This window comes from Balaenoptera borealis (genome assembly GCF_965194805.1).
Source record: "Balaenoptera borealis genome assembly, chromosome: 11".
In the NCBI taxonomy this organism is placed as follows: domain Eukaryota; kingdom Metazoa; phylum Chordata; class Mammalia; order Artiodactyla; family Balaenopteridae; genus Balaenoptera; species Balaenoptera borealis.
This window is the reverse complement of record NC_138868.1, coordinates 47870444-47890307: the sequence shown is the minus strand read 5'-3', so window position 1 is coordinate 47890307 and position 19864 is coordinate 47870444. Positions and strand designations below refer to the sequence as shown.

At 37.1% G+C, this 19864-nt stretch overlaps 1 protein-coding gene across 7 annotated transcripts in view; it reads right to left on the bottom strand.

The window, feature by feature from the left end:
• STK33 (serine/threonine kinase 33) overlaps positions 1 to 19864 on the bottom strand; it is a 205349-nt gene that overhangs the window by 86575 nt on the left and 98910 nt on the right. For 6 of the 7 annotated variants that reach the window (XM_082341580.1, XM_082341574.1, XM_082341576.1 and 3 more), the window contains 2 exons: positions 4062 to 4452; positions 2887 to 3000 (listed from right to left, as the gene is read on the bottom strand). In XM_082341580.1, coding sequence (XP_082197706.1) covers positions 2887 to 3000; positions 4062 to 4286 — 339 coding nt within the window. In that variant the 5' untranslated portion in view covers positions 4287 to 4452. Of the gene's footprint in view, positions 1 to 182; positions 316 to 2886; positions 3001 to 4061; positions 4453 to 19864 lie in introns of those variants that run through there. The other variant, XM_082341579.1, reaches the window with a different exon arrangement.

Here is a 19864-nt window from a genome sequence, read left to right as displayed (position 1 = left end):
GGGGGAAGCCTCTGTTGGGTTAGCCAGCCAAAGCCTGCCTTAGAGATGCCACGTTCCCTCTGCGTGACTACTTTCATCTTCATCATGCAACAGGTAAATTACTGCTAGACTTTATGTTTTCTACTGCTTACATTCCTTTCTTACTTTTGTAAAAGAAGATCCGTATCCAACTAATTACTTACCTCCTTATGAAGGGCTTCTCTGCCTAACTCTGCACCGTGGTAATTGTTCCTTTGACTTCCTTCAACATGTATGAATTGGTCCTCAAACACTATTATTACTCTCTTGCTTACAAACAATTTGGCTCATTTTTTCCTTCCAAGATGGTCTAGAAACACCTTATGAAGCTGTTTCTTTTGTATCCTTTAAAAAGCCTGCCTGAAACCTTGTAGGCAAAATATTCATGCTTAGTGCATGGGAGGAAAAGGGAGAAGGAAGAAGGGAAGGGAGGGGAGAGAAGGGGAAGGGAGGGAGGAAGAAAGGAAAGAAAGGAAGGGAAAGAAAAAAGAGACAGAGGGAGGAAAGGGGAGAGACAGAAAGGAAAAGAAAGAAGAGAAGAGAAGAAAAGAAAAGAAAAATGTTCAGCTTCAACATGTTAGATTTTCCTTGGATATTTCCTTGTGATACATACTTTGGGGGTTACAAAGATGAATAAAACATAATTCCTGTTTTCTCATAATTTGTAATCTACTCAAAAGACAAGATTATTACTTAAGTCATAAATCTTAAGTTTAAAAAAAAATACAAAATGACACTGGGGCCAGAGACCAGAGCTAAAATACTGGGAGAATAAGGGAAAACGTTATGAAAGACATGGCTTCTGAGATAGGCATGTGAGGAAACCAAGGCAAAAAAAAAATAATTGAGAATATTTTTCTATAATCCAATGAAAGCAAGGAAGGCATTTCAAAGGAACAGCAGTGCAAATGTGGAATGAATGAGTGAGCTGATAAATGAACTGAATCAATAAATCAATCTAGTCAGCAAGCCAGCCAGTCAGGAACCTATACATATGCATATTTGAGAGAAGTGAAAGACTGGGTACACGGAGTTGAACCCTGGAGGAGAAGCTCCAGATCTGAGGTCTTGAATGTTGCGAATGGTGACTCCCACTCAGGCAGGGCACATCCTGTCCAGGGGATTGTCCCCAGGACACTGCCTTCTGATGACTTATAATTACTTTGGCTTTTCCCTCTTCCCATTACCACTTGATAGTGAGAATCAAAGTCAAAAAACTAAGATGATTAAAATAAGACAAAACATGTTATTATATGTACCTGCAACTCCCAACTATACACTATGTAAAACGAGTTAAATCTCAACTTAAACCTTTCATTCCCACAGAACAAAATAATCTCAATAGTCCCTATCCACTTCCCCAACTTTTCTTGTCCTTTAAAAATTAACCTCTCATTTTATCTCTAGACATATAGAACCACAATTTGGACACAGTATTTTAATACCGTTTATAGGATTTTTAAAATGAAGAGTGGGTAGAAAAATAGTCCAACTGCCCAACTAGTTGTTTATAAATTAATCTTTTTCTTCAACTAACTGCTTTGGCATCATTACATAGTGATGAAAATAAGGAGAAAATGACTTCTTGTTTGTAATAATTTTAAGAGGATGCTATTACAATGGTAACATAGATCTCTTTTTATTGACATATAAGAAGTCCATGATATAGTATAGAGTGTGAAAGCATGCATGATATGATCCCATTACGAAAAATCTGTATATGTGGAGGTGCTTACATTGATGTCTGGAAAGTTGTTCATCTAAATATTAAGAATAGTTATCATTAAGTAGTAGAACTTTGGATGACTGTAACTTCCTTTTTTATACTCTTCTGAAATGTTTGATATCTTCAAAATGAGCCTGTCTATTTAATGGGGGAAAAGAAACTTCCCCTATACCATTTAATGTTATTTCTTAAAAATATGTGTATATTTGAAATCTTTTACAATTTAAACCAGGAAAAAAACAAAAATAAAAAATAGGGTAAGACTTATACATGCCTAGAAAAATGAAGTAAAGATAACAAATGTTAAAATTGGTTATGTCTGGCTCATGATTTTTATCTTCTTCACTTTTCTATCTATATTTTCCAAAACACATACATTTTGCTTTTATAAAAGCTCTTATGGTTAAATTTAAAACTCAGTAAATTTGTGGATTTTTTTAAAATTCAGGTCTTTTGTTTACAGGGGAAGATTTAAACTTTTCAGGTCAGAAGTTCTCAGAAAGTTTTTCTGATCTCATCAAGTAAATTGCCAAATATTTCTTAAAGCAATTTTTTAAAGTTATTTAACATTAACACAATTTTCTTCTTGTAGTTGTTCTTGTTGCAGTTCCTTTAATCTGGTGTTAAAGGAACACATTTTAATTTCTAAAATGGTACTAAAATTTAAGTCATATTTGTATATAAGAATTAGAATCCTGGGAAGAATAATACTGGTATTCACTCAATCACAGGCTGGAAAAATATGGAGGGGCCCATGAGGGAAATTCTAGCCTCACTACTGGTCATCAAAGAAGTGAACAGCCAAACCATCTAAGTCACCTGGTCTCTGTCTGCATCTTGAATAAGTCTATACAAAGACTCCACAACTGCCCTCAGCAACAGGCAAGACCTGGAGACCAAAATGTTCTCATTTTGTCTAATAAAAATGCTCTCCACTTTAATTATTAAAGTCCATTTGCACCTCTATGAACAGAAAAAATAATTAATCTGCATTTTCTTTAGTAAAGACTTTGACATACTTAAAAATGGTAAGTTTCCTCTTTCCTTTCCTTAGAGACTTACTTTTAAATCATTTTTGCCATTAACACTGACTTAGAAGAAACCGGAAAATTTCTAGTAGCTTCAGTTTGCTCTCTATATACCTGAATAGCAGCTCCATTGTCCATCCTTATGTGAGGAACTTTTCCTTCTGTAAAGTTGCCTCGACCCCACTGTTGTTGAGATGATTTTCTCTCTACATTTGAGGTTTTTGAGGGCTTGGACCAAAAAGAAATTATAATATTAACTTTAAGATATAATAATCTGACAAATCTTTAACGTGTGTCAAGATATTTACTGTGTACAAGATAGTTTACTGTTTTTTTCAAATTCTAAGCCCTATATAATTCATTCACTCATTAGGCTAAAAGAGGCCTTAAGAAGTTATTCAATCTAATCTCCTGAATCCACGCAAGTCTACATGATGACTTGCATAGAAGATAAATCAGGACTTAAAATCTTTAACATCACAAGAGAAGGCAACTTCACAGCTTTCTCAATCACCCTTGTTTCAGGACATAACAATCATCTCAAATAGGTTATACACAAAAAATTACTGGCCAGACATTCACAAAATATGCAGATAACATAGCAATAATTCACTCAGAGACACCTATATGGCAAAAACTATACCATAATACAAATAAGAAATAACAGTTTAGGGTGAAAATGTGAAAAAGGTACAAATTTGAGGGCTGAGAACCTAACTTTTCTTAAACTTACTGCTCTCTGTCTCCAAAGTTGTGCTATATCAATGACAATCTTCCACAGTGCCTCTTCACTATAAAGGCGAATATACCAAAACCCGTCCAACTGGGTAGTCATAGATTGTAACTAATGCAAGTCAACTTTGTAAGGTATACTTGATATTCCATCTAGATAGCCAGGAACTGTCTTAAGTAATAACCACACTATATTTAACCACAACCATAAATCTCATTCTGCATCAATTGAAGAAAATGCCCCCAAATTCAGATTTAATTCAATTTGAAAACCAATTCATTTCCATATAAACCATTTTTTAAAAAAGAAGCTGGAATAACATTCTGAATTATTCATAATCCTGAGAAATCATTAATTTGGGCAGTGGTTGGAAATAGCGTAAAAGAAATTACCAACCAACTTTTCTCACCTCTTATGTAAGAAAGAAATGTTACTTTAATAGTTAAGAAGGCAATGAATTGGCTGACAAGGGTCCATGGGATATGGATGAATCTAGGGATGGGATCAGGGAATGGGACATCCACTTGTGTTGAGATGTACAATCTTCAATATTTACCAAATCTTTTCCAGAGGTAATATCTTTGCTGGTTTGTCTTTCTTTTTTTCTCTCTGGTGAAAATATAAATTCTGAACTACCAATGCTCGATGTCTGTGACATTTCCACCACTGACACTGGAGAAAGCTTTGTTTTACAAGAACATACACAAAGTACATTTTTCTGAGAAGCAGATGAACAGTTGGGGCATTTTGTGGATTTTTTACCACAGCTGCTATCAGCCATTTGCTTAACTCTTCAACAAAAGCAACTTGAAAGAAAGATGTTTCCACTGTTTGAGGAAAAGAACCAGACCAAAAAGGATAAGGTAAGCTGATGGCGAAAACTGTAACTTCCAAGTGGTGAGGTCCTTAGGTTAATGATGCACTAGACTTCCAGTCACACGTGAGAGCTGCAGGTAGAAAAGAAATCACCATTTAGAAAATTCTTTCTTATCCAATCACCCTCCTAGAAATCAAAGAAAAACTAGCAACTAGCACCAAAAGCATCCTGCCTATACATGAAAGTTAATATTTACAACAAAATTAGAACATATTTCTAAAAACCAATACATTCTCATCTTCCAAAATTGAATTCTTGAACTCCAGACATTTTATTTACTTAAGAGTCAAAAGAATCACCCTCTGTACAGAATCATAAAACTGCTAAAAAAGCATGGTCTAAGGAAATTTGGTGGGTTGATATCAATTTTTTTTAAATGAAGCAGAATAGAATAGATATATATGAGAGTATTTTGCATTGATCCTTGGTAAGTTTTGTGAAACTTAAAAAAAATTATATAGATATGAATGTACAGAATGTGTGTATGTGCGTGTGTGTACACTTGGTCACAGTTTAAAATGTATTTCTTAATGTGGGTTGTGGTAAAAACAAAAAAGACTTAAAAATACTGATATAAAACGTACACTACTGTGGTTTCAGAAGTTAATAAGCCTTAGTCTACTTATTATCAGAGCAAAGCCATATCACACACTTCACAAAGGAGTAGATAATTTGATTTTATAAAACTATCTAATTCTAAAAGTTCAAAGGCAATATTAGAAGTATCCTCATTTTTATTCTCAAATAGAAAAACAGGAACTAGTGGGTGCTATTTTTCCCTGAGTGAAGAACAGGTACGCCCATCATTCTACCTAACTAGAGTTATTGCAGCTGTATGATGGCAAGTGAGAGATGTGAGCTGAGGAAGGAGGGGGATGTGTTCTGCAGCACATGAAAGAGAATACTTTGAGAAACTTCCAGAAGTTACTGGGAGTACATCATTATGGTTTTGTGCCATCCTACTACAGGTATTACTTAAAAGTGTATTTTGAAGTCATAGATTGATAAGGCAGGGGTATATGAACTATACCTTTGTTCTTTGTACTGGAATAAACTTGACCACAATAGGAGTTAGATATCTTTATTTCATTAAAGAAATATATTTCTAGTTTTAATTGTCTAAGACTGATTTTCTAATCAGAAACAAGGGCTAACGTTGATCAAATCTTTATCTATTGTGATTACCATATTTTTTCTTATTAGATCTTTTGATATGCTGTATTGTATTAAAAGCTTTCCTAATATTAAAGCATTCTTACATTTATAGTATGAACCCTACATGATCATGATGGATGATTCTTTCAATGTGCTGAAAAGTTGAAATGTTTGTATTTTGACTTTTCACAGTTATATTCATAAGTTAAACTGGTCTATAATTTTCCTTTTCACTCATCTTTGTCAGGTTTTGATACAAGATCCTGGCAGCTTTATAAAATAAATTGGGTATCTTTTCCATCTCGCAATGCTTTGTAACAATCTGTATAGCATGGGAATCTACAGGAAAATCTCCCAGGCCCTAGGATTTTATGAAAGCTATTGCTAGTAGTTTATCCAATATTTATTCCCCCATTATTCCTTATTAACAGAATCCTGATTTTTGTCTGGGACAGCAGTATGCTAATTAAAATCCTCCATTTCCTAGCGTCCCTTGCAGCTTGGAGATGGCCATGTGACTTTTGACCATGAACCTTACAGAATGAAAGCAAAGTTGTACTTAAAAGAAAACTTTATTAAACTTTATTAAAAACAGAAAAAGAAAGGATAAAAAATATACCACATGAGCAGTCGAATCAAAAAGAGAAAAACATGATTAAGGGACAAAATTTAAGATGAACAGAAATGAAAAAGAAATGTAGGTTCTGTTGAATCTTGCCTTCCCAAATAAACCGAACCCTCCCTCCCTCCCTCTCAGATTTCAAATCTTACCATTCTCTCCTTTGCTCTAGATACACCTGTCTCCTTGCTGTTCCTTGCATATGCCAAGCATGCTCCCTTCTTGTGGCTTTGGCCCTTCCACTTCCTCTGCTAGGATGCTCTTCCCTCAGACATTTGCATGACTTGTTCCCTCACCTCATGCTGATTTCTGCTCATCTGAGAGACCTCTTCTAACCACCTCATCTGAAACAGCAGACCCATTCACTCTATCCCCTTACTTTGCTTTATTTTTATTCATAGCATTTATCATTTCATTCAGGAAGTTCTATGCCAGATTTCTTTCCTACTTTTAGTGAATAGATGATTCCCATATACGTAAATTGTTTCATAGCAATGAAAGCCATCCAATTCATTTCATTCAGTTAGAACAACCAAAATCAGATCATGGCAGTGTTCTAGAAAAGGGAGGAGTTCTTACAGGCCAATCTCATTTGTGAGTAGATACAAAATTCCTAAATGCTGTACTTGTATTTATCCCAGGTAATACATACAGCATATTCTAAGATTATTAGACAGAAATAAATAAAGTCGGCCCAGTAAGTATGACCTTTCATCAAAGTCGTACGAAAAAATTCTCCTGCTGTGATTAAAACTCATAATGGTGAGCACTGGAAAAGGTACATAAGGAGTACCCTCCAGACAGGTAGAGGGAAAAAAGAATGCAATTGATGCCAATGCGTGCAGGTGCGTGCACACACACACACACACACACACACTCATCCTTTTTAACAAATGCTTGACCTTGTTTTTCAAGTATATGTAGCAAAACAAAGAAAACTCAGAATGTACCCTTATGCACTATGCAAAACGATTTTACTTTAGGCCTTGGAAAAAAATGCTTTGCATTTCAGGTTAAATATAAAAGCCTGTAACCATCAGTGACTCAGAGCAGTAGAGTAGATTTGCAAATAACAGCCTTTCTGTTTAGGAAAAATAGTGCTTTCTCTCTACAGGTGCAGAAAAGTCCCATGTCAGAAGTGTAAGGCGTCATTTTATACATGCATTGAGAATACTGATTTTAAAGTACTTTTTATAAGAAAATGAAAGAAGTGTTCATAATGTAAAGGTTTATTTAAAATGTAGCTGAGTTCTTTCATTATAAGCAGTACTCCTAAAAGAATGCTTACCATAGCCTTCAGATTTTACTACATATATATATATATATTTATCCACAAACTTGCAAATAATCTTTAATTAAATTTCCCATTTTTAAGACAGATTATTTTGTTGATCAAAAAATAGTTATCTTTTTCTTAGCTCTGTTCAGAAAGCATTTCCTTTAGTTTTTCCCTCAATTTCTCAGTAAGTCATATTATCACTGTATCACTGACATTGACACAGACTGCCGAGTACTTTTTTTTTATACTGTCAATTTTATTATTTTTTTTAACATCTTTATTGGAGTATAATTGCTTCACAATGTTGTGCTACTTTCCGCTGCACAACAAAGTGAATCAGCCATAGGTATGTATATATCCCCATATTCCCTCCCTCTTGCATCTCCCTCTTACCCTCCCTATTCCACCCCTCCAGGTGGTCACAAAGCACTGAGCTGATCTCCCTGTGCAATGCAGCTGCTTCCCACTACCTATCTATTTTACATTTAGTAGTGTGTATATGTCAATGCTACTTTCTCACTTCATTCCAACTTAACCTTCCCCTTCCCTGTGTCCTCAAGTCCATTCTCTACATCAGCATCTTTATTCCTGGCCTGCCCCTGGGTTCATGAGAACCCCTTTTTTTTTTTTTGATTCCATATATATGTGTTATCATATGGTATTTGTTTTTCTCTTTCTGACTTGCTTCACTCTGTATGACAGACTCTAGGTCCATCCACCTCACTACAAATAACTCAATTTTGTTTCTTTTTATGGCTGAGTAATATTCCATTGTATATATGTGCCCCATCTTCTTTATCCATTCATCTGTCGATGTACACTTAGGTTGCTTCCATGTCCTGGCTGTTGTAAATAGAGCTGCAGTGAACACTGTGGTAAATGACTCTTTGAATTATGCCCAGGGTATATGCCCAGGGTATATGCCCAGTAGTGGGATTGCTAGGTCATATGGTAGTTCTATTTTTAGTTTTTTAAGGAACCTCCATATTGTTCTCCATAGTGGCTGCATCAATTTACATTCCCACAAACACTGCAAGAGGGTTCCTTTTTCTCCACACCCTCTCCATCATTTACTGTTTGTAGATTTTGGGATAATGGCCATTCTGACTGGTGTGAGGTGATACTTCATTGTAGTTTTCATTTGCATTTCTCTAATGATTAGTGATGTTGAGTAACCTTTCATGTGTTTGTTGACAATCTGTATATCTTCTTTAGAGAAACGTCTATTTAGGGCTTCTGCCCATTTTTGGATTGGGTTGTTTGTTTTTTGATACTGAGCTGCATGAGCTGCTTGTATATTTTAGAGATTAATCCTTTGTCAGTTGCTTCATCTGCAAATATTTTCTCCCATTCTGAGGGTTGTCTTTTCGTCTTGTTTATGGTTTCCTTTGCTGTGCAAAAGCTTTTAAGTTCCATTAGATCCCATTTGTTTATTTTTGTTTTTATTTCCATTTCTCTAGGAGGTGGGTCAAAAAGGATCTTGCTGTGATTTATGTCATAGAGTGTTCTACCTATGTTTTCCTCTAAGAGTTTTATAGTGTCTGGCCTTACATTTAGGTCTTTAATCCATTTTGAGTTTATTTATTTTACACTCCCCACCCCCGCCGCTTTCCCCACTTGGTGCCCATACGTTTGTTCTCTACATCTGTGTCTCAATTTCTGCCCTGCAAACCAGTTCATATGTACCATTCTTCTGGGTTCCACATATATGTGTTAATATACGATATTTGTTTTTCTATTTCTGACTTACTTTGCTCTGTATGACAGTCTCTACATTCATCCACGTCTCTACAAATGACCCAATTCCATTCCTTTTTATGGTTGAGTAATATTCCATTGTATATATGTGCCACATCTTCTTTATCCATTAGTCTGTCGATGGGCATTTAGGTTGCTTCCATGACCTGGCTATTGTAAATAGTGCTGCAATGAACATTGGGGTGCATGTGTCTTTTTGAATTGTGGTTTTCTCTGGGTATATGCCCAGTAGTGGGATTGCTGGGTCATATGGTAATTCTATTTTTAGTTTTTTAAGGAACATCCATACTGTTCTCCATAGTGACTGTATCAATTTACATTCCCACCAACAGTGCAAGAGGGTTCCCTTTTCTCCACACCCTCTCCAGCATTTGTTGTTTGTAGATTTTCTGATGATGCCCATTCTAACTGGTGTGAGGTGATACCTCATTGTAGCTTTGATTTGCATTTCTCTAATGATTAGTGATGTTGAGCAGCTTTTCATGTGCTTCTTGGCCATCTGTATGTCTTCTTTGGAGAAATGTCTATTTAGGTCTTCTGCCCATTTTTGGATTGGGTTGTTTGTTTTATTAATATTGAGCTGCATGAGCTGTTTATATATTTTGGAGATTAATCCTTTGTCCGTTGATTTGTTTGCAAATATTTTCTCCCATTCTGATGGTTGTCTTTTCGTCTTGTTTGTAGTTGCCTTTGCTTTGCAAAAGCGTTTAAGTTTCATTAGGTCCCATTTGTTTATTTTTGTTTTTATTTCCATTACTCTAGGAGGTGGATCAAAAAAGATCTTGCTGTGATTTATGTCAAAGAGTGTTCTTACCATATTTTCCTCTAAGAGTTTTATAGTGTCCACTCTTGCATTTAGGTCTCTAATCCATTTTGAGTTATTTTTATGTATGGTGTCAGGGAGTGTTCTAATTTCATTCTTTTACATGTAGCTGTCCAGTTTTCCCAGCACCACTTGAAGAGACTGTCTTTTCTCCATTGTATATCCTTGACTCCTTTATCATAGATTAGTTGACCACAGGTGCGTGGGTTTATCTCTGGGCTTTCTATCCTGTTCCATTGATCTATATTTATCTTTTTGCACCAGCACCTTGTCTTGATTACTGTAGCTTTGTGGTATAGTCTGAAGTCAGGGAATCTGATTCCTCCAGCTGTTTTTAGCCCTCAAAACTGGTTTGGCTATGTGGGGTCTTTTGTGCCTCCATACAAATTTTAAGATTTTTTGTCCTAGTTCTGTAAAAAATGCCATTGGTAATTTGATAGGGATTACATTGAATCTGTAGATTGCTTTGGGTAGTATAGTCATTTTCACAATATTGATTCTTCCAATCCAAGAACATGGTATATCTCTCCATCTGTTTGTATCATCTTTAATTTCTTTCATCAGTGTCTTATAGTTTTCTGCATACAGGTCTTTTGTCTCCCTAGGTAGGTTAATTCCTAGGCATTTTATTCTTTTTGTTGCAACGGTAAATGAGAGTGTTTCCTTAATTTCTCTTTCAGATTTTTCATCATTAGTGTATAGGAATGCAAGAGATTTCTGCACATTAATTTTGTATCCTGCAACTTTACCAAATTCATTGATTAGCTCTAATAGTTTTCTGGTGGCATGTTTAGGATTCTCTATGTATACTATCATGTCATCTGCAAACAGTGACAGTTTTACTTCTTCTTTTCCAATTTGTATTCCTTTTATTTCTTTTTCTTCTCTGATTGCTGTGGCTAGGATTTCCAAAGCTATGTTGAATAATAGTGGTGAGAGTGGATATCCTTGTCCCATTCCTGATCTTAGAGGAAATGCTTTCAGTTTTTCACCATTGAGAATGATGTTTGCTGTGGGTTTGTTGTATATGGCCTTTATTATGTTCAGGTAGATTCCCTCTATGCCTACTTTCTAGAGAGTTTTTATCATAAATGGGTGTTGAATTTTGCCAAAAGCTTTTTCTGCATCTATTAAGATGATCATACGGTTTTTATCCTTCAATTTGTTAATCTGGTGTATCACACTGGTTTGCATATATTGAAAAATCCTTGCATTCCTGGGATAAATCCCACTTGATTATGGTGTATGATCCTTTTAATGTGTTGTTGGATTCTGTTTGCTACTATTTTGTTGAGGATTTTTGCATCTATATTCATCAGTGATGTTGGTCTATAATTTTCTTTTTCTGTAGTATCTTTGTCTGGTTTTGGTATAAGGGTGATAGTGGCCTCATAGAATGAGTTTGGGAGTGTTCCTTCCTCTGCAATTTTTTGGAAGACTTTGAGAAGGATGGGTGTTAGCTCTTCTCTAAATGTGATAGAATTCACCTGTGAAGCCATCTGATCCTGGACTTTTGTTTGTTGGAAGATTTTTAATCACAGTTTCAATTTCATTACTTGTGATTGGTTTGTTCATATTTTCTATTTCTTCCCGGTTCAGTCTTGGAAGGTTATACCTTTCTAAGAATTTGTCCATTTCTTCCAGGTTGTCCATATTACTGGCATAGAGTTGCTTGTAGTAGTCTCTTAGGATGATTTGAATTTCTGCGGTGTCTGTTTTAACTTCTCCTTTTTCATTTCTAATTTTATTGCTTTAAGTCCTCTCCCTCTTTTTCTTGATGAGTCTGGCTAATGGTTTATCAATTTTGTTTATCTTCTCAAAGAACCAGCTTTTAGTTTTAGCGATCTTTGCTATTGTTTTCTTTGTTTCTATTTCATTTATTTCTGCTCTGATCTTTATGATTTCTTTCCTTCTGCTATCTTTGGGGGTTTTTTGTTCTTCTTTCTCTAATTGCTTGAGGTGTAAAGTTAGGTTGCTTATTTGAGATTTTTCTTGTTTCTTGGTGTAGGATTGTACTGCTATAAAATTCCCTCTTAGAATGGCTTTTGTGCATCCCACAGGTTTTGGGTTGTCGTGTTTTCATTGTCATTTGTTTCTAGGTATTTTTTGATTTCCTCTTTGATTTCTTCAGTGATCTCTTGGTTATTTAGTAACTTATTGTTTAGCTTCCATGTGTTTGTGTTTTTTATGTTTTTTTCCCTGTAATTGATTTCTAATCTCATAGCGTTGTTGTCAGAAAAGATGCTTGATATGATTTCAATTTTCTTAAATTTACTGGGGCTTGATTTGTGACCCAAGATGTGATCTATCCTGGAGAATGTTCCGTGCGCACTTGAGAAGAAAGTGTAATCTGCTGTTTTAGGATGGAATGTCCTATAAATATCAATTAAATCTATCTGGTCTATTGTATCATTTAAAGCTTGTGTTTCCTTATTAATTTTCTGTTTGGATGATCTGTCCATTGGTATAAGTGAGGTGTTAAAGTCCCCCACTATTATTGTGTTACTGTCCATTTCCTCTTTTATCACTGTTAGCAGTTGCCTTATGTATTGAGGTGCTCCTATGTTGGGTGCATATATATTTATAATTGTTATATCTTCTTCATGGATTGAGCCCTTCATCATTATGTAGAGTCCTTCCTTGTCTCCTGTAACATTCTTTATTTTAAAGTCTATTTTATCTGAGTATTGCTACTCCAGATTTCTTTTGATTTCCATTTACATGGAATATCTTTTTTCATCCCCTCACTTTCAGTCTGTATGTGTCCCTAGGTCTGAAGTGGGTCTCTTGTAGACAGCATATATATGGGTCTTGTTTTTGTATCCATTCAGCGATCTGAGTCTTTTGGTTGGAGCATTTAATCCATTCACGTTTAAGGTAATTATCCATATGTATGTTCCTATTACCATTTTTAAAATTGTTTTGGGTTTGTTTTTGTAGGTCCTTTTCTTCTCTTGTGTTTCCCACTTAGAGAAGTTCTTTTAGCATTTGTTGTAGAGCTGGTTTGGTGGTGCTGAATTCCCTTAGCTTTTGCTTGTCTGTAAAGCTTTTGATTTCTCCATTGAATCTGAATGAGATCTTTGCTGGGTAGAGTAATCTTGGTTGTAGGTCCTTCCCTTTCATCACTTTAAATATGTCCGGCCACTCCCTTCTGTCTTGTAGAGTTTCTGCTGAGAAATCAGCTGTTAACCTTATGGGAGTTCCCTTGTATGTTATTTGTCGTTTTTCCCTTGTTGCTTTCAATAATTTTTCTTTGTCTTTAATTTTTGTCAATTTGATTACTATGTGTCTCGGCATGTTTCTCCTTGGGTTTATCCTGCCTGGGACTCTCTGTGTTTCCTGGACTTGGGTGGCTATTTCCTTTCCCATGTTAGGGAAGTTTTCGACTATAATCTCTTCAAATATTTTCTCGGGTCCTTTCTCTCTCTCTTCTCCTTCTGCGACCCCTATAATGCGAATGTTGTTGTGTTTAATGTTGTCCCTGAGGTCTCAGGCTGTCTTCATTTCTTTTCATTCTTTTTTCTTTATTCTGTTCCACAACAATGAATTCCACCATTCTGTCTTCCAGGTCACTTATCTGTTCTTCTGCGTCAGTTATTCTGCTATTGATTCCTTCTAGTGTATTTTTCATTTCAGTTCTTGTATTGGTCATCTCTGTTTTTTCCTTAATTCTTCTAGGTCTTTGTTAAACATTCCTTGCATCTTCTCGATCTTTGCCTCCATTCTTTTTACGAGGTCCTGGATCATCTTCACTATCATGATTCTGAATTCTTTTTCTGGAAGGTTGCCTATCTCCACTTCATTTACTTGTTTTTCTGGGGTTTTATCTTGTTCCTTCATCTGGTACACAGCCCTCGGCCTTCTCATCTTGTCTATCTTTCTGTGCATGTGGTTTTTGTTCTACAGGCTGCAGGATTGTAGTTCTTCTTGCTTCTGCTGTCTGCCCTCTGGTGGATGAGGCTAAGAGGCTTGTGCAAGCTCCCTGATGGGAGGGACTGGTGGTGGGTAGAGCTGCCTGTTGCTCTGGTGGGCAGAGCTCAGTAAAACTTTAATCCACTTGTCTGCTGATGGCTGGGGCTGGGTTCCCTCCCTGTTGGTTGTTTGGCCTGAGGCGACCCAACACTGGAGCCTACCTGGGCTCTTTGGTGGGGCTAATGGTGGACTCTAGGAGGGCTCACGCCAAGGAGTACTTCCCAGAACTTCTGCTGCCAGTGTCCTTGACCTCATGGTGAGACACAGCCACCCCCCACCTCTGCAGGAGACCCTCCAACACTAGCAGGTAGGTCTGGTTCAGTCTCCTATGGGGTCACTGCTCCTTCCCCTGTGTCCCAATGTGCACACTACTTTGTGTGTGCCCTCCAAGAGTGGAGTCTCTATTTCTCCCACTCCTGTCGAAGTCCAGCAATCAAATCCCCCATTTTGAGTTTATTTTTGTGTATGGTGTTAGGAAGTGTTCTAACTTCATTCTTTTACATGTAGCTGTCCAGTTTTCCCAGCATCACCTATTGAAGAGGCTGTCTTTTCTCAATTGTATACTCTTCCCTCCTTTATCAAAGATAAGGTGAACATATGGGCGTGGGTTTATCTCTGGGCTTTCTAACCTGTTCCATTGATCTATATTTCTGTTTTTGTGCCAGTACAATACTGTCTTGATTACTGTAGCTTTGTAGTATAGTCTGAAGTCAGGAAGCCTGATTCCTCCAGCTCCGTTTTTCTTTCTCAAGAGTCCTTTGGCTATTCGGGGTCTTTTGTGTTTCCAGACAAATTGTGAAATTTTTTGTTCTAGTCCTGTGAAAAATGCCAATGGTAGCTTGATAGGGATTGCCCTGAATCTATAGATTGCTTTGGGTGGTATAGTCTGTTTCGCAATGTTGATTCTTTCAATCCAAGAACATGGTATATCTCTCCATCTGTTTGTATCATCTTTAATTTCTTTCATCAGTGTCTTATAGTTTTCTGCATACAGGTTTTTTGCCTCCTTAAGTAGGTTTGTTCCTAGGTATTTTATTCTTTTTGTTGCAATGGTAAATGGGAGTGTTTCCTTAATTTCTCTTTCAGATTTTTCATCATTAATGTATAGGAATGCAAGAGATTTCGGTACATTAATTTTGTATCCTGCTACACTACCAAATTCATTGATTAGCTCTAGTAGTTTTCTGGTAGCATCTTTAGGATTCTCTATGTATAGTATCATGTCATCGGCAAACAGTGACAGTTTTACTTCTTCTTTTCCGATTTGGATTCCTTTTATTTCTTTTTCTTCTCTGATTGCTGTAGCTAAAACTTCCAAAACTATGTTGAATAATAGTGGTGAGAGTGGGCAACCTTGTCTTGTTCGTGATCTAAGAAGAAATGGTTTCAGTTTTTCACCATTGAGAACGATGTTGGCTGGGGGTGTGTCGTTTATGGCCTTTAGTATGTTGGGGTAGGTTCCCTCTGTGCGTACTTTCTGGAGAGTTTTTATCATAAATGGGTGTTGAATTTTGTCAAAAGCTTTTTCTGCATCTATTGAGATTATCATATGGTTTTTATCCTTCAATTTGTTAATATGGTGTATCACATTGATTGATATGCATACACTGAAGAATGCTTGCATTCCTGGGATAAACTCCACCTGGTCATGGTGTATGATCCTTTTAATGTGCTGTTGGATTCTATTTGCTACTATTTTGTTCAGGATTTTCGCATCTATGTTCATCAGTGATATTGGCCTGTAGTTTTCTTTTTTTGTGACATCTTTGTCTGGTTTTGGTATCAGGGTGATGGTGGCCTCATAGAATGTGTTTAGGAGTGTTCTTCCCTCTACTATATTTTGGAAGCATTTGAGAAGGATAGGTGTTAGCTCGTCTCTAAATGTTTGATAGAATTCACCTGTGAAGCCATCTGGTCCTGGGCTTTTGTTTGTTGGAAGATTTTTAATCACAGTTTCAATTTCAGTGCTTCTGATTGGTCTGTTTATATTTTCTATTTCTTCCTGGTTCGGTCTCAGAATGTTGTGCTTTTCTAAGAATTTGTCCATTTCTTCCAGGTTGTCCATTTTATTGGCATATAGCTGCTTGTAGTAATCTCTCATGATCCTTTGTATTTCTGCAGTGTCAGTTGTTACTTTTCCTTTTTCATTTCTAATTCTGTTGATTTGATTCTTCTCCCTTTTTTTCTTGGTGAGTCTGGCTAATGGGTTATCAATTTTCTTTATCTTCTCAAAGAAGCAGCTTTTAGTTTTATTGATCCTTGCTATTGTTTCCTTCATTTCTTTTTCATTTATTTCTGATATGATTTTTATTATTTCTTTCCTTCTGCTAACTTTTGGGGGTTTTTGTTCTACTTTCTCTAATTGCTTTAGGTGTAAGGTTAGGTTGTTTATTTGAGAGTTTTCTTGTTTCTTGAGGTAGGATTGTATTGCTATAAACATCGTTCTTAGAATGGCTTTTGCTGCATCCCACAAGATTTGGGTCATCGTGTTTTCATTGTCATTTGTTTCTAGGTATTTTTTGATTTACTCTTTGATTTCTTCAGTGATCTCTTGGTTATTTAGTAGTGTACTGTTTAGCCTCTATATGTTTGTATGTTTTACAGATTTTTTACTGTAATTGATATCCAGTCTCATAGCATTGTGGTCGGAAAAGATACTTGATACGATTTCAATTTTCTTAAATTTACCAAGGCTTGATTTGTGACCCAAGATATTATCTACCCTGGAGAATGTTCCATGAGCACTTGAGAAGAAAGTGTATTCTGTTGTTTTTGGATGGAATGTCCTATAAATATGAATTAAGTCCATCTTGTTTAACGTGTCATTTAAAGCTTGTGTTTCCTTATTTATTTTCATTTTGGATGATCTGTCTATTGGTGAAAGTGGGGTGTTAAACTCCCCTACTATGACTGTGTTACTTTCAATTTCCCCTTTTATGGCTGTTAGCATTTGCCTTATGTATTGAGGTGCTCCTATGTGAGGTGGATAAATATTTACAATTGTTGTATCTTCTTATTGGATTGACCCCTTGATCATTATGTAGTGTCCTTCCTTGTCTCTTGTAACATTCTTTACTTTAAAGTCTATTTTATCTGATATGACTATTGCTACTCCAGCTTTCTTTTGATTTCCATTTGCATAGAATATCTTTTTCCATCCCCTCACTTTCAGTCTGTATGTGTCCCTAGGTCTGAAGTGGGTCTCTTGTAGACAGCATATATATGGGTCTTGTTTTTGTATCCATTCAGCCAGTCTATGTCTTTTGGTTGGAGCATTTAATCCATTTACATTTAAGGTAATTACCAATATGTATGTTCCTATTACCATTTTCTGAATTGTTTTGGGTTTGTTTTTGTAGGTCTTTTCCTTCTCTTGTGTTTCCTGCCTAGAGAAGTTTCTTTAGCATTTGTTGTAGAGCTGGTTTGGTGGTGCTGAATTCTCTTAACTTTTGCTTGTCTGTAAAGGTTTTAATTTCTCCATCGAATCTGAATGAGATCCTTGCTAGGTAGAGTAGTCTTGGTTGTAGGTTTTTCCCTTTCATCACTTTAAATATGTCCTGCCACTCCCTTCTGGCTTGCAGAGTTTCTGCTGAAAAATCAGCTGTTAATCTTATGGGGTTTCCCTTGTATGCTATTTGTTGCTTTTCCCTTGCTGCTTTTAATATTTTTTCTGGTATTTAATTTTTGATAGTTCGATTATATGTGTCTCGGCATGTTTCTCTTTGGGTTTATCCTGTATGGGACTCTCTTCGCTTCCTGGACTTCACTGACTATTTCCTTTCCCATGTTAAGGAAGTTTTCAACTATAATCTCTTCAAATATTTTCTCAGACTCTTTCTTTTTCTCTTCTTCTCCTGGGACCCCTATAATTCGAATTATGGTGTTTTTTTTTTTTAATTTTTATTTATTTATTTATTTATGGCTGCGTTGGGTCTTCGTTTCTGTGCGAGGGCTTTTTCTTGTTGCGGCAAGCGGGGGCCACTCTTCATCGCGGTGCGCGGGCCTCTCACTATCGCGGCCTCTCTTGTTGCGGAGCACAGGCTCCAGACACGCAGGCTCAGTAATTGTGGCTCACGGGCCCAGTTGCTCTGCAGCACATGGGATCTTTCCAGACCAGGGCTCGAACCCATGTCCCCTGCATTGGCAGGCAGACTCTCAACCACTGCGCCACCAGGGAAGCCCCTATGGTGTGTTTAATGTCATCTCAGAGGTCTCTGAGACTGTCCTCAATTCTTTTCATTCTTTTTGCTTTATTCTGCTCTCTGGCAGTTATTTCCACCATTTTATCTTCCAGCTCACTTATCCGTTCTTCTGCCTCAGTTATTCTGTTATTGATTCCTTCTAGAGTATTTTTAATTTCAGTAATTGTGTTGTTCATCATTGTTTGTTTGCTCTTTGATTCTTCCAGCTCCTTGTTAAATGTTTCTTGTATTTTCTCCATTCTGTTTCCAAGATTTTGGATCATCTTTACTATCGTTACTCTGAATTCTTTTTCAGGTAGGTTGCCTATTTCATCTTCATTTATTTGGTCTTGTAGGTTTTTACCTTGCTCCTTTGTCTGTAACATATTTTTTTGTCGTTTCTTTTTTTTTTTTTTTTTTGATGGATGGTGCTGTATTCCTGTCTTACTGGTTGTTTGGCCTGAGATGTCCAGCCCTGGAGTTTGCAGGCAGTTGGATAGAGCTGGGTCTTGGTGCTGAGATGAGGACCTCCAGGAGGCCTCACTCCAATTGATATTCCCTGGGGTCTGAGGTTCTTTGTTAGTCCAGCAGTTTGGACTTGGAGCTCCCACCACAGGAGCTCAGGCCCAACCTCTGGCCTGGGAACCAAGATCCTGCATGCTTCGTGGAGTGGTAAAGAAAAAAAAAAGAAAGAAAGAAAGGAGCAGTACAATATTAAAGAATAAAACAACAAAATAAAATTAGAAAGATAAAAAATATATTAGGAAAAATAAAACTATAATTGAAACAACTGCAACAAGGTAAAATAAAACCACAGCAGAAAAAAGAAAAAAGTGGGGGGAGGGGCAACAAGCCAAAAGGAGAGATCACTAACAAAGTATAAAGAATAAAATAAAATTAGATCAGTGCTTTGTGACCACCTACAGGGGTGGGATAGGGAGGGTGGGAGGGAGACACAAGAGGGAGGAGATATGGGGATGTATGTATATGTATAGCTGATTCACTTTGTTATACAGCAGAAACTAACACGCCATTGTAAAGCAATTTTACTCCAATAAAGATGTTAAAAAAATAAAATAAAATAAAATTAGAAAAATAAAAGATGTATTAGGAAAAACAAAAATATAAAAGAATCAACAACAGTGAATCAATAAGGTAAAACAGAACCCCAATCTAAAAGAGGAAAAAAGAAAAATAAAATAAAGCCTTGGCTATGGGGGAGGAGTTTAGGCAGGGGTGGAACTCAGGCAGGGGTGGGGTTTAGGGTGGGGCGGGACCTAGGCAGGTGGGGGCTGACATTTGAGGGTGGGGCAGGGCCTAGCCAGGGCGACATTCAAGAGTGGGGCAGGATCTCTGCTTACAACCTGTCCGGAAGGGAGAGGCAGTACTTGTTCCTGAGTTTGGAGGTAGGGCCCTGGTGGTGGTGGGGGGCTTGGGCTCTGCACGGCAGGAGGGAGGCTCCGAGGGCAGAGGATTAGGCCTGGGAGCCCAACAGGCTTCCCGGTGCCTAAGTGGACAGGGAAAGCACTGGCCCGTTCCCTTCTGTTCCTCTGTGCCCCTCCCGCACTGTCTCCCCCTGGGTCTCCCCCTACTCCACTGGGCCCCTAACCGTGGGTGGGTCCTGCTGGCCATAGGAACTCCTCCCCTCCCCCAGCCGCCCCTCAGGGGTGCTGTCCCAGAGGTCCACCCTTTAGT